Source organism: Mus pahari, chromosome 4 (assembly GCF_900095145.1).
Source record: "Mus pahari chromosome 4, PAHARI_EIJ_v1.1, whole genome shotgun sequence".
Lineage (NCBI taxonomy): Eukaryota > Metazoa > Chordata > Mammalia > Rodentia > Muridae > Mus > Mus pahari.
In genome coordinates, this window is record NC_034593.1 from 102,855,649 (window position 1) to 102,871,164 (window position 15,516).

At 38.4% G+C, this 15,516-nt stretch overlaps 1 protein-coding gene across 3 annotated transcripts in view; it reads left to right on the plus strand.

Moving 5' to 3' along the window:
* The first annotated feature begins 8,283 nt into the window (after window positions 1–8,283).
* Window positions 8,284–15,516, plus strand: part of Col11a1 (collagen type XI alpha 1 chain) — a 189,588-nt gene continuing 182,355 nt past the window's right edge. For 2 of the 3 annotated variants that reach the window (XM_021195732.2, XM_021195734.2), the window contains exon 1: window positions 8,311–8,759. In XM_021195732.2, coding sequence (XP_021051391.1) covers window positions 8,657–8,759 — 103 coding nt within the window. In that variant the 5' untranslated portion in view covers window positions 8,311–8,656. Of the gene's footprint in view, window positions 8,760–15,516 lie in introns of all 3 variants that reach the window. The other variant, XM_021195733.1, reaches the window with a different exon arrangement.

A 15,516-nucleotide genomic window follows, 5' to 3' on the forward strand; every position in this document is an offset into this window, starting at 1 on the left:
ACCATTGTGTGGATACTTCATTCCTCCTTAGAATAAGGAACAAAATACTCATGAAAGGATATAGGTACAGAGACAAAATTTATAGCTAAGATGAAAGGATGGACTATCCAGAGACTACCCCGTTCGGGAGTCCATCCCATCATCAGCCACCAAACCTAGATACTGATTCTTTTTCTACTCTGATATTTAAATATTCCAGTAAGCTTTGACCAATGCAATGTCAAATTGTCAATCTGTTTCAACTGTCCTCCTTTGAAAAGTACCATTTCCACAGGACACTATCTGGGACTACCTGTGATAACGATTTTAAATGTGCCTTAGAAGCATATGACATCCTGAAATGATGTGTCCACATACGATGTCAAGTAATGAGTTTCCCTACTGTGCTTATGAAGATCGGGTATTCAAATGCAGCATGGAGCAAGATACCACCTGTCATACCTGCCATGTTTTTGACTGACACAGACAGTTAAAATGTGTATACCAAGAATTTGCAGACAAAGTGATTCATACAAACACTGAATGTTTTACTTTGGTATAGGTATCCTGTTAGAGTATGCGTTACCAACTCTCAAGTTGTAGTTTTCAAAGGATTTGTAAAATCCAAAGACAGGAAATAAAGGTTTGTGTGTGGAAAAAAAAAAAAAGAAGAAATGTACTGTTTCATAGATGGATAGTTAAACTGTTTAATCTTCATTCTGGGTTGGCATGATCTCCAAGGTACTTAGGTAGTTGATGTACTATTGTTCAAAAGCAAGCCTCAGACAGAGCAAGGCAGGGTGGGGGGAAGGTATAGGGGACTTTTGGGATAGCATTTGAAATGTAAATGAAGAAAATATGTAATATAAAATTTTAAAAAGTGAGCATTATATAAGAAGATACACTTCTCTTGACTAATAGTGAAAAAAAAAATCAAACGAGCTCTTTTGCCTACTATGGAGCATCTTCAAACGGAACAATTATTTAAATGTCAGTAAAACATTAGGACAAAAAATGAGAAATGGAGATGACATTGAAGATAAAGTGAGGTTTTGTTCACAGAGTTTGGAATACGTAAGAAAACAGTTTTCAAATACTTAATGTCATATCTACCTCCAAATTTAGTGGCTTACCTAAGTTCACACTGCTTTTGATTCTGAGAATGTTATTAGTTTCATGAAATATTATTGGATTTCTTTTTTAACATATAAAATCTTCCTTAAAATATATTAAATAATTAGAGTTGACTTCAGTGATTCATTATCAACTCACATCACATGAAATAATTTTATAATCCTGTAAAGGTGTGAAAACAGAAGATATTTTTCTTCTCATTGATACCTTTAAAACTTGGTGATCTTTTTATTTAATATGAATATTCTTGATTTAGCGATTGATTAACTGATTGTGTGCAGCTATCTGTATGTACATTATGTGGGCATGAGCCTGCAGTGGAGCATGTGGGGAGATCAGACAACAAGTTATAGGAAGTCAGTTCTCTGCTGAGCATCACTCTTAGGTTGCCAGACTTGATACCAGGTACTTTTACCCGCTGTTGCACCTCATCGGTCCCAAGATATAAGTGTGCAATTTGAGGCACATTAATATTGAAGCTTTAAATGATTTTGACATTATGTCCCATTTACAATAAGATTGATAGTATTAAACTCACTTATTTTAATATTTAACCTGTAAGATAAACTATATTCTAAAAATGCATCTTTTAAAAAGACAATTAATAATAAGAGCAGAATGTGCAAATTCAAATGAGTTTCCCATATTCCATTTGTTTCTGTATTCCTAATTTGAACTTTGAATGCTCCGGATCTTAACTTTAAAAATGAAAGCACTAAAGTTGCCATTTTCTTACCTCATGAAGAGATGTTATGAAGATTAAAGGAAAGATTAAGGGTTTTTTAAAAAAATATTATTCTTATACTAACTAATGTGTCCCACTTTTGATATAAGAAATCTTTCAGATTAAATGTTACTTTGCAAATATTTATGTCCATACATGGTTCCCAGTCTTTGCAGATTAGATTGTAAAAACGTTTGAAATACTATCTATTGTTTGTCCAGTATTTTAATGTGCAATAATTTGACCATACTGGAACTGGCAGAAGATATATTATTGGGAGAACTTTTAAGCATTGAGGAGCTGTAGAACAAATTAAGTTGAAGTTATTCAATACAGATGTTTTAAGAATCAGATTGATTTCAACTTTTAACTGTATTTACCTGTCTTAAATCTTATATGTAACATCTGTTGAGAAAAATATGAAGGATACATGAATATAATATACTAGTTGAAAATTATTCACACACTGTTTAACATGATTCTTCAGGTTTTGAGCATATTTTAAAGTTTAAGAAGTATTAAAAATCGATTTTATTTATGCAGTAGCAATGACACCAATTAGATGTAGGTGTCAGAAAATATATCATTTTACCCATGTTAGGAGTGCTGCCCAATGACATTGCTGGGCAAAGTGTGAAAATAAGATAGAGGCAGAAGGAAGAGGGAATATTTTTCTTTCTGATTTTAGGAAGTGTAGTGATATACTTGATTTTTTCTGCCATTTGTTGTTTATGTTATGAAATTGTGGTAAAGGAAAATAGCCCAGGTTATCACTGCCTACCAAATGAAGAGTTTAAAATATAACTATTTTTGAATAAAATTTCCATCTAATTTTTTTTATTCTTTCAGATTTCCATATGCATACACAATATACTATGGTACATTTGCTTCATCCAAAATGCCTGGTAAACCATCCCATGTAATGAAGCTGAAACTCTTACATTAATCAGCCTTATTAGACATAGCCCCTAGAATGAAGCTAATAACACTCAAGTTTAGTCAAAACCCCCTTAGTTGAAAAATGGACGTAGTACTTCACGAGGACCCAGCTATACCACTCCTGGGCATATACCCAGAAGATGGTCCAACTTGTAATAAGGACACATGCTCCACTATGTTCATAGCAGCTTTATTTATAGTAGCCAGAAGCTTGAAAGAACCCAGATGTCCCTCAATAGAGGGATGGATACAAAAAATATGGTACATTTACACAATGGAGTACTATTCAGCTATTAAAAACAACAAATTTATGAAATTCTTAGACAAATGGATGGATCTGGAGGATATCATCCTAAGTGAGGTAACCCAATCACAAAAAGAACACACATGATATGCACTCACTGATAAGTGGATATTAGTTCAGAAACTTAGAATACCCAAGATACAATTTGCAAGACACATGAAACTCAAGAAGAAGGAAGACCAAAGTGTGGATACTTCATTCCTTCTAAATTGGGGAACAAAATGTCCATGGAAGGAGTTACAGAGACAGAGTTCAGAGCTGAGACAGAAGGAAGGACCATCCAGAGACTGCCCCAACCCAGGAATCCATCCCATAAACACCCACCAAACCCAGACACTATTGCATATGCCAACAAGATTTTGCTGACAGGACCCTGATATAGCTGTCTCTTGTGAGGATATGCCAGTGCCTGGCAAATACAGAAGTGGATGCTCAGAGTCATCTCTTAGATGGAACACAGGGCCCCTAATGATGGAGCTAGAGAAAGAACCCAAGGAGCTCAAGGGGTCTGTAACCCTCCTATAGGAGGAACAACAATATGAACTAACCAGTACCCCGCAGAGCTCCTGTCTCTAGCTGCATATGCAGCAGAGGATGGTCTAGTCAGCCAGCAATGGGAGGAGAGACCCTTGGTCTTGTGAAAATTATATACCCTGGTACAGGGGAATGCTAGGGCCATTGGGTTGGAGAACAGAGCAGGGGGAAGGTATAGGGGACTTACAGAGAGGAAACTAGGAAAGGGGATAGCATTTACAATGTAAATGAAGACAATATCTAGTAAAAATAAATAAAGAAAAAAAAGAAAAATAATTGTGGGTCATCAGTGTGGTATTGTGGTATTACCCTTTGAAAGGTCAACAAAAAATTCAAAATGTTGTTATTTTCTTTCTGATGATGGAGATGTTGATTCTCTTCTGTCATTTTGTAAGAAGTTTTATTATATGTTGAGCACTTACAAATTCCCATGATACCCAAAGTTCATAGTAAATCCCAAACCTACTCACAAATGACAAAGATTATTCTCTAAAGAGTTTATAAAATGTTAAGTAGTAAGTTTCTAGCGTGATTCAGTTCTTTTTCTTTCCTTCCCTTCTACTGATGATTGGAAAACTAGGAAACAGAACTCTCTTACATTCCAGTGAATGCAGTGTGTATGTGATGTGTGTGTGTGTGTGTGTGTGTGTGTGTGTATGTGTGTGTATGTGTGTGTGTGTATGTGTGTGTGTGTACAAAGGCCAAAAGAGGACATCAGATCTGTAGCAGGAGTTACAGCTGGTTTTGGTCACTTCTTAATGGTGTTGAGAACTGAACTTTGGTTCTTTGGAAGAGCAGTAAGTGCTGAAGTATAAGGGATTTAAATAATAAAGATATTATGGAGTTGAAACATGTTAATGCATACAATCAAATCCTTTGCTTTTCGAGGGTTCACTTACCTTTGCTTTTATATTAGACCTTTCTGACACTGTGGACCTGCAATCTCTCTCAATTGGCTCATTCAATGTTGCAAATGTCAACTGTTCATTGGAAAATTCTGATGCAAATTGACTCAAATTTGAGTTCCTTTGAAGTTCTGTGAATGATTGCATAGTAAAATTACAAACACAATACTCAGTTGTCATCGTGAGTTCTTGTGGATGTGGTTATGTTATAGAAATAAACACCAGTGGTCTCTCTCAGCTCCCACTTTCTACAAGACAATGAGCCATCTGTGAAGTAACAGGAACTAACTGCACATTTAATGAGACTAATTTCTTCCACTTATGTAAGAGGAAAACTATAAAGTGAATGTCAGACTGCTTTTTCAGTCTTTCCTCAAAATAAATGAACTGAAGTCCAGAAAAGAATATGAAAGTCTCACCATGAGATTTTGTAAGAGAAAGATCAGATTAAAAACACTTTTAAAATTTTCTGAAAAGTTCAAGTCTTAATTAGTATATCAAAATATGATAAAACTGCAGTTTTTTATTTCTTTCCTGATGTGTGTGTGTTTATGTACCTATTCATCTATTAAAACTAGGAAGGTAGAACAGATATAGATATATAGTTTGAGAGTACAATCTTTGTACCATACACAGGTGCTTGGTTCTGTCCCCAACACTGCAGGAAGGAACAGGAGGAAAGTTAACACAGGACCATGGGAAAAAGAGAATGAATGCCAAAAGTTTTAAAAGATGCCATGTATTTTGTAGCACCAGTTTCTTTCCCTTGGTTCTACCTATTGTAATTCAAGTATTATTGAACAGCTCTCTCTACCTTGGATCTAACACTGCGTGCATTAAGACTTTGATAATGTGTCTTTGGTGTCTATGTGGTTATTAAGGTCTCAGGACATGAAGCCCTGGCTCTGAAACAGGTGTTCCTTGATTCCTAGAATTTGTGAGGGCACTACGGAGGTGCTGTGGGGTTTCCCCCAATATTTAATAAAGATCCATGGGTTCTGAAGATTAACTAAGACACTCAATTTCTTTATCTGATTGTTAGTCTGTAATTAAAATTTCTATCTTGGTTCTCTTATAAGGCAATACAAATAATTAATTGAAATATCATTGTAGAGAAAGTGTTATTCTTTATCTGGCTTTACATGGTTTTTATGAGACTTACATATCATAATTTTCTGTACAAAGTTGACAACATGTCATCAACATTTTCCATTGTGACAATGTGAAAGTATATTACTAACTATGCTTCAAACCTAAGACCTTGCGTCAGTGAAACTGTCACATTCTATTACATTTTGAATGTTTGTATAAACAATTAGCAGTGTCAGGCTGAAAGGTCACCCAGGAAATAACGCTACTGGATGTTCCTAGTGTGAAGCTGAAGGTAGCTTGGATGGATCCCTCGATTTGGTTGGATTCTCCTTGCTTGCTCCTTTTATCCATTCTTTCATTCAGTTTATCTGAAAGTCCATGACCAGTTTCTGGGAGACACACCATCTGGCGGTCAGCTACAGGCTAGAGAGGTTAGGCATAATTACACCTCACTGTGATTCCAGTATGCTTCCTTGCAGAGGCATTAATTCAGACCCAGGTTGTGCCTAGTTGGGTAAAGGCCAGAGGAATTCAGACCACAGAGTACAGACGCGTAAGACAGCAATAACTCTATTCACTCAAGACATTTTGCCTGAAAGAACCCTTTCACAAGCAATGATGTCTGAGATGTGAGCAGAAGGCAGTGCCTGAATCCTTCTCACCTAGAATAGGACCATGCATGCCACAAAGCTCTCAGTATACAGGAGAGTGAGGGGAAAAGAATTTAGAACACTAGATATGGTGCTGTGAGCTCTGTAACTGGCCAGCTCACAGGTAAGTATTCCTAAATTAATATGTATTCATTTCACATTTTATGTTTAAGTAAGGACTTAATTAGAAAATGATTTTTACATGCAAAGAGAATTGGGCAGAAAAGGCAAGTATAGGAGAAACCACAAATACATACACATTTTCCACCTGAAAGTATGAAGCATAAAAAAAGTGTTGAATTATTTATATTTCCAATGTAAGATCTTTAATTTGTATTTAGACATTCCAGGTTCAAATACAATATGTTAGCAAACGATATTGGTAAAATATGTTAATAGATTGAGGTGGTGATTTGAAGAGCTAGTTGGCCCTATTTCTCTTATAAATGGCATCTCAAACATTCTGCTGGCCTCATTTCAAGAAATAAATAGGGGTTTGTTTGTTTGTTTGTTTGTTTGTGTTTCAGACTGTGATCCCAAAGAAACTTCATGATTAGGAAATCATTCTTTGGTGCAGAGAATAACATTTATGTAGAAATATTTCTAGTTGCTTTTAATATATTCTACTTCTGATTTTTATCAATTTCCAGCTAGTTTGCCAACTATTAAACCATATGAAAACATTTTATATAGTACAATTAGTCATGTCTTAATGGATCATTTAGAAAAGACCCCATGGTTTAAAGACTTGAACATGCATGTTTGATAAGCTTAATTTAAGGCCCTTATGCGTTGATGTGACTTAAATGCTCACAGTAAGTCCTGCCTTCTAGTCTCTGTGTCAGTAGAGAAAAAGAAAGTGTTCATTCAAAGCATCTATATGGAGTGGCTAATGTATGCTGGTACCCTGCTGGCCACTTCCTACTTCTGTCCATTGCTGGACATTGGACATGGCACTCACTGTTGGAGAGACATGTTTCAGAAATGATTAAAATCACAGAAGATCAATCAAGAGGATGGAGTAATTCAAATACAGGAAAAACTGACCAGGGAATCCAATGTATAGATTTAAGAGAGATACACTGAGGAGTTGGGTTTCTTAGAACCACTTCCCTCTTGTTAGACTTTGCTGGTGGAGTGACCACGTTTTCAGCTCTTAGGCTCAGGGCCAGGCTCAATAAAGAAACTGGACTGGACTGGTAGGAGAGTTCTGCAGTCAGCTTTCCTGTCCTTCTCTATTCCCTGTTTTCCCCTTTCATCCAGAATCAGGATTTGCTGGAAAAGCAAGTGACTGATTCCTTAGTTTCCACTGCTATGGGTTCTTGGTCTTTCCTCTTACAGACAAGCCCCTCAGTGAGCTCTGGGCAGTCTGAACATTTGAGAAGCTTAACTTTCATCTCACCACCTAGATTTTACCTACAAGATGAGGTTTTTGATCTTTAGAGTTCCTTCATGCCCCCTTCCTTAGTCTCTAGTTAAAAAATATTAGTAAAATACTTTTGGATGCAGGCAGCACAGAGCCCACTGGCTCCTGATTCCATGGTTGCCTTAGGAAGCAAGGTTTTTGGAGATGGATAAGATTACCGCTGCCAGTCTAGGTCTCCAGCCGTGGGGCCAGTGGACATGCTGGCCTTATCCCCTCCCCCCTCCGAAGAAAGAGGGGCTCCCAGACTGTTGCGAGTTGCGAGTTGAGTGCTTGGTTTTTATTGAATACAGAAGCTACTCGAACATCCCGTGTGTTCCGGGGCTGTCCTGCAATTCCTTTCATTCCCAAAGCGCAGGAGTCCAGCTTTGGTCCCGCCTAACTCCCTCCCATTTCTTTTCGGGGATTTGAGGAGGAGGGAGGAGAGGGAAGATGAGGGGTGGCTGGTGGGCTGGGCCTGCAGAAGTCTGGATCCTCCAGGGAGAGGCTGGGCGGGCTCAAGGCTGCGGGGAGGCCTGTGATTGGGTATGATCTTCAGTCAACTTGTCAGTTTCTCGGGCACAAGGGAGGCGGGAGGAGTGGGCGGAGGAGGGGGCTGCGCGAGCCTCTTGTCCAGCCCACCCACAGCATGAAGCCTTTAGGGGTGCTCCGTGCTTTCAGCTTTTTTTCTTGAAACCCTTCATCTGCCCTCAGTCTGAAGGCAGGGTCAGGCGTAGGACGGGTCCCGGGGTCGCAGTCTCCTGCGGGCCACCCCAGAGGGAGAGGAGGGGGCGAGAGACAGGAAGGAAGCAAACCATCAAATTGAAAAAAAAAAAAAATTAGAGCCCTCTTTTTTTTTTTTTTTTTTTTTTTTTTTTCTCCCTTTCCCTTCCGGATGGCTGTGTAGCAAACGTAGGCGACACCTTGGAAGGGACAAAGTTGGTCTGCAGTGGCAATTTCGTGGGTTCACAGTCGTGAGCGGGGGGCTTGGAGATGGAGCCCTGGTCCAGGTGGAAAACGAAACGGTGGATCTGGGATCTCACCATTTCAACCCTCGCCTTGACTTTTCTCTTCCAAGCCAGAGAGGTTAGAGGAGGTAAGGAGGGGGAAAAAAAAGTTTGGGGAGGTGGGACATTGCAACCGGCTTTCTTCTTTTTTGTGCTCTTCCCCCTTGTCGTCTCCCCACTTCTTTTAAATAAAATCCAGATTGTAGCTGCTACCAGGTTAAGTGTGGAAACTGGAGAGATAGTGAGATGGATGTAGGCGGGACAGTCATGGGTGAGAGGTAGGTGGCAGGATTAAAAGATCTGTCAGGCATCAGGCAGGCAGAGAAAGCCCATCGTCCTTTCTCATTTTCTTTGCAAAAAGGAAAAAAAAATACCTTGAACAGGAAGGCAGTGGTACAAAGCTTTTGTTTCAAGAACAGTCTTTACTCAGAGTCCTCTGTCCTTTGAACCAATCTTTGGGTTTCTTCGGGTTCTAAGGGAGATATATCTTTTGAAGGGTGAACTGAGGAGAAAATACTGAGAAAGAGTATAAAGTGAACTGTGATAAACTTCTTTGTCTGCAAGGAAGTGAAAAACGGGCTGTTTTTACTTTGGGGGATATAAGAGAAACCAGGGGGGATGAAGCTAGAAGATTGAGAGCACTTTGTGTGTGGCATTTTGAAATGCTTCTCAGTGGAACACATTTCCCAGACGATAAAGTGGAGTTCAGGAGTGCTCGGGACAGAAGGGGGGCAGTTTCCCCTGATGATTAGCCCCCCCTCCGTGGTGATCCCCTCATCCTCACTCATCCCTTGTCCCCTCCAAACAGCTTCTTCTTGCAGGTTGGACCTACAACTCTCTTGGAGGATGATGAAAGCCTCCAAGCAAATGGGGTGGTGGGTAGCCAACTAGGAATTGGGAGGAAGAGGAGGGGGCCTGGGATGGGAGGGGGAAGGTAAGGAAAAGTTCCTACGTGGCAGTACCAAATATTGAATGGCCAGACCTGTGTAGCTGACTGTAGCCCTGTCAGTACCGGAGGAGGGAGAGCGACTTCACTCCTCCCTCCGCTTGCCTCCTCCCTCCCCCCGCCCCCGCCCTTTCCCGAAAAGGCATCTGGCTACAGCGGTCCCTTAGGTGCTGTAGACTCGGCTGGCAGGAGAAAGCCCTTTGAGTTGGTGAGCCAGAGCAATTCACAGTAGAAAACAAGCTTTGTCATGACTGCAGAGAGAAGCGGGGGAATAGGGAGGAGAGGAGAGAATGGGGCTGGAAATGCCAACCCAACTCTGAAAGCACAGGTTTAGTAGAAACCTGAGCCTGGCCTTTGGTCTTGTTGTACATATCTGAGCGCTCCCTAAACAGAGTTAGCACTTCAGGGGGCCCAGCCCTAAATTTGGTTCTGATGCTTAGGGACTTCACACTCCCAGGAACAGGAAGCTTCTCATTCATTCTGTGATGAGCTCTGGTGATCCTAGGCCACAGTGGGGATCAATTCGATTTTTTGCAGTGATTGAGGCTACTTATGTTGATTCATTTCAACGTCTTCAAGGATAAATATAAGCATCTTTGAAAGTAGACTACCTCAAAAATTGGCAGTTTACTTTTTGGTATTCTGTCCTCTTTTGGGTTGGGCAGTTTGATCAGCAGTTCTGCCCTCTGCTGGCTTTCTTCAGCAAGGGAAAGTCTATTACTTAGTGATACTGAAAAAATGTTCTTGCCTAAGGAAGAATAGATTACTGTTTTATCCCAGCTAGTCCACATACACGTGTAGACGTGAATATTCTAGTGTTCTTTAGAAGTACAGAATCTGAGACATTCTGCAGTGATTACCCATATAGAGGTTATCTGAATGCCTTTTCTGCCTTGAGATATTTTCTTTTCTTTTCCACACTGGGGTTTCAAGTCAATCAGATTTCTCTGTTTTTAGGCTCTAATTTTCTATGTGAACTCTTAAGATATCTGAAACCGTTTTAGCAAATATCTCAGTACTACATCACATACATTGCACAAAATTATATTTCCTATTGTATAAAACTAAAGAGTATGAGAAAAAGTGAAGAACCAGGTCATGCTATTTCTAATGAAATATTTTGAAAATAGTATAAGTCATTTAATAACGTCATGGCAAGATTTGGGTGTTTATTTTTATGAAGTTGGAAGGTACTCACTACATAGTGGAAAACTACTATTTTATTAATTCAATCTTGTAGACGTTTATTCTTTAAACCTACTAAAATTCATAAAAGAAATAATAGTAAATAAATGCTTAAAAGGGAAACACTCTCTCAAATCCCCAATCACCACAGAAGGAGAAACTAACTTTGTCTTTAGCATTTAGGAATGTAGCTAAAGGACTGAGTAAAATTAATATGGCTTTCTAAAGCAGGTATCTTATTCTAGTATTGTACTGACTTAATGAGTTTCCCAAAGGTGCATGTGTGTATGCTTCAGTGGTTTAAACAAAAGAACATTTAAAATGGGCTGGATTTTGTATAAAATTAAAACACTATTATAAACTTTGTAGAATATTTCATAATGTTTTCGTAATAAAATTAGACTCTAAAAACAATATATGCAAGAAGGTTTTGTGGCTTTTTTTTTTTTTTTGGAAGAGAATGGATTAATGAAGTTGATTTTACATATTATTTGACTTTGAGAATCTAAAGGAACTTGAAAGTCTCCAACACACAATCTCTAATATGATTTCACATCACACACACAGACAGGGGCAAGGGAGGGAGTGGGGGGAGGGAGAGGGAGAGGGTTTGGGAGAGGGTTTGAGAGAGGGAGAAAGAGAGAGAGAGAGAGAGAGAGAGAGAGAGAGAGAGAGAGAGAGAGAGAGAGAGAGAGAGAGACTGAGAAATGCTGACATTAACTGACATTAACTCTGTTTTATGTTTGATATATTTGCCTATGCTTCACCTCAGGAATTCAGGGATTAAGTGTGTGCATAATTAGTTCAGAACTTAACATAAACAAGGCCTGGGATGTATGTGAAATTTACAGTGACTGAGTTATGCCTGTATTCAAATACATAGTTTATTGTGTCAGTTTGAAATCACAGTCTCAAGAAAACCTGGCTAAAGCTTAATACAGTGACCGATCATACCTAGTTGAACTAAAAAACCCAATCCTAATGGCCTTATGCCTTTACCCAGTAAGCCAAGTGTGTCTTGTAAACTGTTGATAAGTTCTAAGAGGGATTTTAATGGCTTGCCAGCCCTGAGCAGCCAGTGTTGCAGAAGTGCTGTTTAGAGTGCCCGGGATCAGCAGGTGAAATGGTGCTGGCTCCCTGAGTGTGCTAATTCAACCTGTGAGAACTCAGGCTTATCTCTGTAGTTCTTTAATTAGAATAATTAAAACAGCAAGCATGCTCTTGCTAATAAGTGCAGTATTTGGTAGGATAATTAATATTGTGTCTTTTAATAAAATGTAAGAGCTCATGGGTAGACCCTTTTTTTGTGTGGATTATATATCAAAGATTAGTTGGGGTGCTGGGTATTTATTTAGTTAACAAGGGTTCTTTCATCTACTGCCCATTTGTTTTAATATCATAATGTGTAATTTACAACAGTTTGAAACAAGATTAAGTAGAAATGAGAAATATATGTAAAAAGGCAGCATGACTGCTTACTGTTAAATTTTTTTGATTCCTTATTTTCCTGAACTTGTTACTAAAATAAAGGGGGTATCATTGTTTAAATTATTCTTAAAACATAACAAGGTAAACACCACTGAGCTTTGTATTGGGTGGGTGGAATTTACTTTCTAATTTCTTTTCCTGAGACAGATTTAACTCAAGTTATTTTCTTAAGACTCTAGTTTGTTTATCAGGGCGTATTTTAAAAATAAAATCAAGAGTATTTTTTAACAGGCTGACTTATTTAAAGGAGGAAAAGTGCTCAGATAAAATCTTTCTCCTGAGAGTTCTAGGGTTCCAATGAATTTGCAGTAAATGCTAATCAGTCCTCCTTTTGCATTTTACTCAAGAGGAAACTGAGGCACAAAATGGAGCTTTTTAAATAATCCTTTTCATAAGGAACATTAAATATTCTAAAAGATTTTCTGAGTGTGTAAGATGAAACTATATAATATTCATACACATTTTCTTTTATATACATCTCAGACTTGGTGTCATGGCCAAGTTAATGTGATGTGCTGGGATTTTGATTAGCAAGAAGGTACTTGATATGATAGCATAAGAAAATCAGGTAGAATGCATGCATTTTAAAATTTCACTTTGCTAAGTTTGGAGAAAGTCAATGTCTCATTATTTGATCATGCACATATGCTAATATACCCAGGGAAGTGACCATCAGATTACCAGCACTGGAGTAAAAAGGGTAGCTGTTCCTAAAAATTTGTTGTGTACATTTATTACTGGTTGAAGACATAATGTTTAGTTATAGTAATAAAAGTAATAGTAATAGAAGACACAATTTCAAAATTTAAAAACCCAAGGACACTATATATACATATTTATGTGCATGTGTAAGTGTGTAATATATATATATATATATATATATATATATATATATATATATGAATAAGTCATTTCTGCTCTTTTTCCTACCAATTCATAAGACTTTTATTTATGTGTCAGAATCATTATATTGCACTTTCACACATGTTAAACATCTTCTAAATATATAGTTGAATTTGAAAAACTTGAGAGACTATGGTTGCTAAGATTCAAATGAAAGTCTTTATTCTGGATTGATAAAATATTTGAAACTACAGAAAAAGCCTTTAAATTGGAAATAACTGTGTAGTTAATTAAGGAAGGACTCAGTCTGAATGGCTGGCCATGATGTCTGCTGTACTGTGCACTTCTGGTATCACACGAGTAATTGTTAGCAAGAAAGAAAAGAATATTTCTTTTTTGTATTGCAACATTAATTTCAAGAAATACTGTCTTCAAGGGCTAGCATGTCTTCTCAATGGAGGGTCATCCCTTTTTTCAGGAATCAATGTTCCTAGGGACCAGAGGAAGCTACGATGTAATGGTTCATCAGGAGTTCTTGTAATATTATTTAACAGTACTTAGGTATACGAGGGTTGTGCCTAGTGCATCTTATTGTTAACTCTAAATAATTTTGAATGATTTATTTTTAGGTACTTCAAAGGCAGAATTTTATTGTCTCGTAAGCATGCTTTTCTCCTACCAGTCGTCTGTGGAGAAGTAGTTAAGAGGAGTTGATATAACCACTAAGAATTCACACTGAGAGCTGCTCTGCATTTCTGCCTTTACTTCCCTCATTTAACACTGGGGAAATGTGACCTAGGCTGAAGTGGAAAGGCAACTTCCTCCCTCCCTCTCTCTTCCTCCCTCCTTCCCTCCTTCTCCTGCCTTGCTTGCTTGCTTTGTTTTACTAGTATTTTCAAATTATAGTAGTTTTATTTCCCAGTAAGGAAGAGAGAGAGAGAGAGAGAGAGAGAGAGAGAGAGAGAGAGAGAGAGAGAGAGAGAGAGATACACAGATGTTTTAAATGTCACAACCTTCCTTAAGCTCTCTTACTTCAGTCTATTTAAGTGATATTCAGGGCCACTTCCTGTATCCTCCCTAAACTGGGACTCTTAATTTTCCTTGCAATTTAATAAAAAAAAAAAGTATGGTTTTTCTTTTAATTTAAAATCATATCTATATTCTTAGAATGCATCTAGTACATTCGCTCTCCTTTCACAACCGCAATATGGTTGGATTTGTTCGGGGTAAGAGGTTTCTTCTTAAAATTCTTCTCTAATTTTCAGTTGTGTCAGGATGACGTGAATAATGCTTAGCTTGCAGAGAAGATGAAACGGCAATTCTAAAGTGATTTAGAGAGTAATATCTATCGATCAGTTGCAGCCTCTGGCTTACTACTGACTTGGCTAATGGTTCTTTAGACATTGGCTGATCACCAGGCCTACTGTTATCTGGTAAAACAAACTCATTGCTTGCTGCGTGTGGAATTAGAGACAGTGCTATTAGTTTAGCAGAAAGAACTCAGAGAAAGGAAAGGTTATCGGATTTCAGAGTAAGAGAGTAGCTTAAATACAGCTTGACAAACGAGAACTAAACAAACCTGTGTAAAAGTGCCCTAGTGCGATCTACTTATGTAATCCCCTCAAACCCCACTCTTTTCTTTTCCTCTCCCCCACCCCCTTAAAAAGCATTTCTTTCTTATTTTAACCAAATTTAATTGCTTTTGAATGGCCCTGGACTGTTCAGCACATGAAGGTCCCTATTCACAGAACCTGAGCTCATAGAATAGCAGTAGAGGCTTCCTTCCTCTGTCTCACTGGTAAACTGACATCCGGGCTTCAGAGAGCGAACCCTAGACAGCATGTGCTGGGTTGGCTTTGCTTCTCACTGTGATTTCACATACAACTTCCTGAAAGAGTGACTGCCAAAAAGAGCCCTAGTTTCAGTCTTGGACAAGGCTGTTAGGAACTCTCTTGCATTTTCATACCTGGTGGTTTTAGCCACTGCAGGAAAACAATAGAACTGGTGTTTGTCTTTTCTCTTTAGCCTGAAGTCTAACAGAAGAGCCCAGCCCAATGCCTGCTGTTGTGATTCCTTTGAAATGTTGATGGTGATTTATTTCCATTGAGAACTAAAGTTACTGTTGAAATGACTTAGTGTGGTATGGAGAAACCCTGTGTGTCCAGACTATGAGAGATCTTTTCTCATGCTTCCAGTCACACTGTCATTGACCCTGCGTTTGTGCCATGGTAAAGGCTCTTGTCTTTATTCTCCAGATTTTGGATCTGATTCTCTAAATTATTTGTTTTCTTCTCTATTTTATGTATGTGAGTACACTGTTGCTGTCTTCAAACACACCAGAAGAGGACATCGGATCCCATTACAGATGATTGTGAGCCACCATG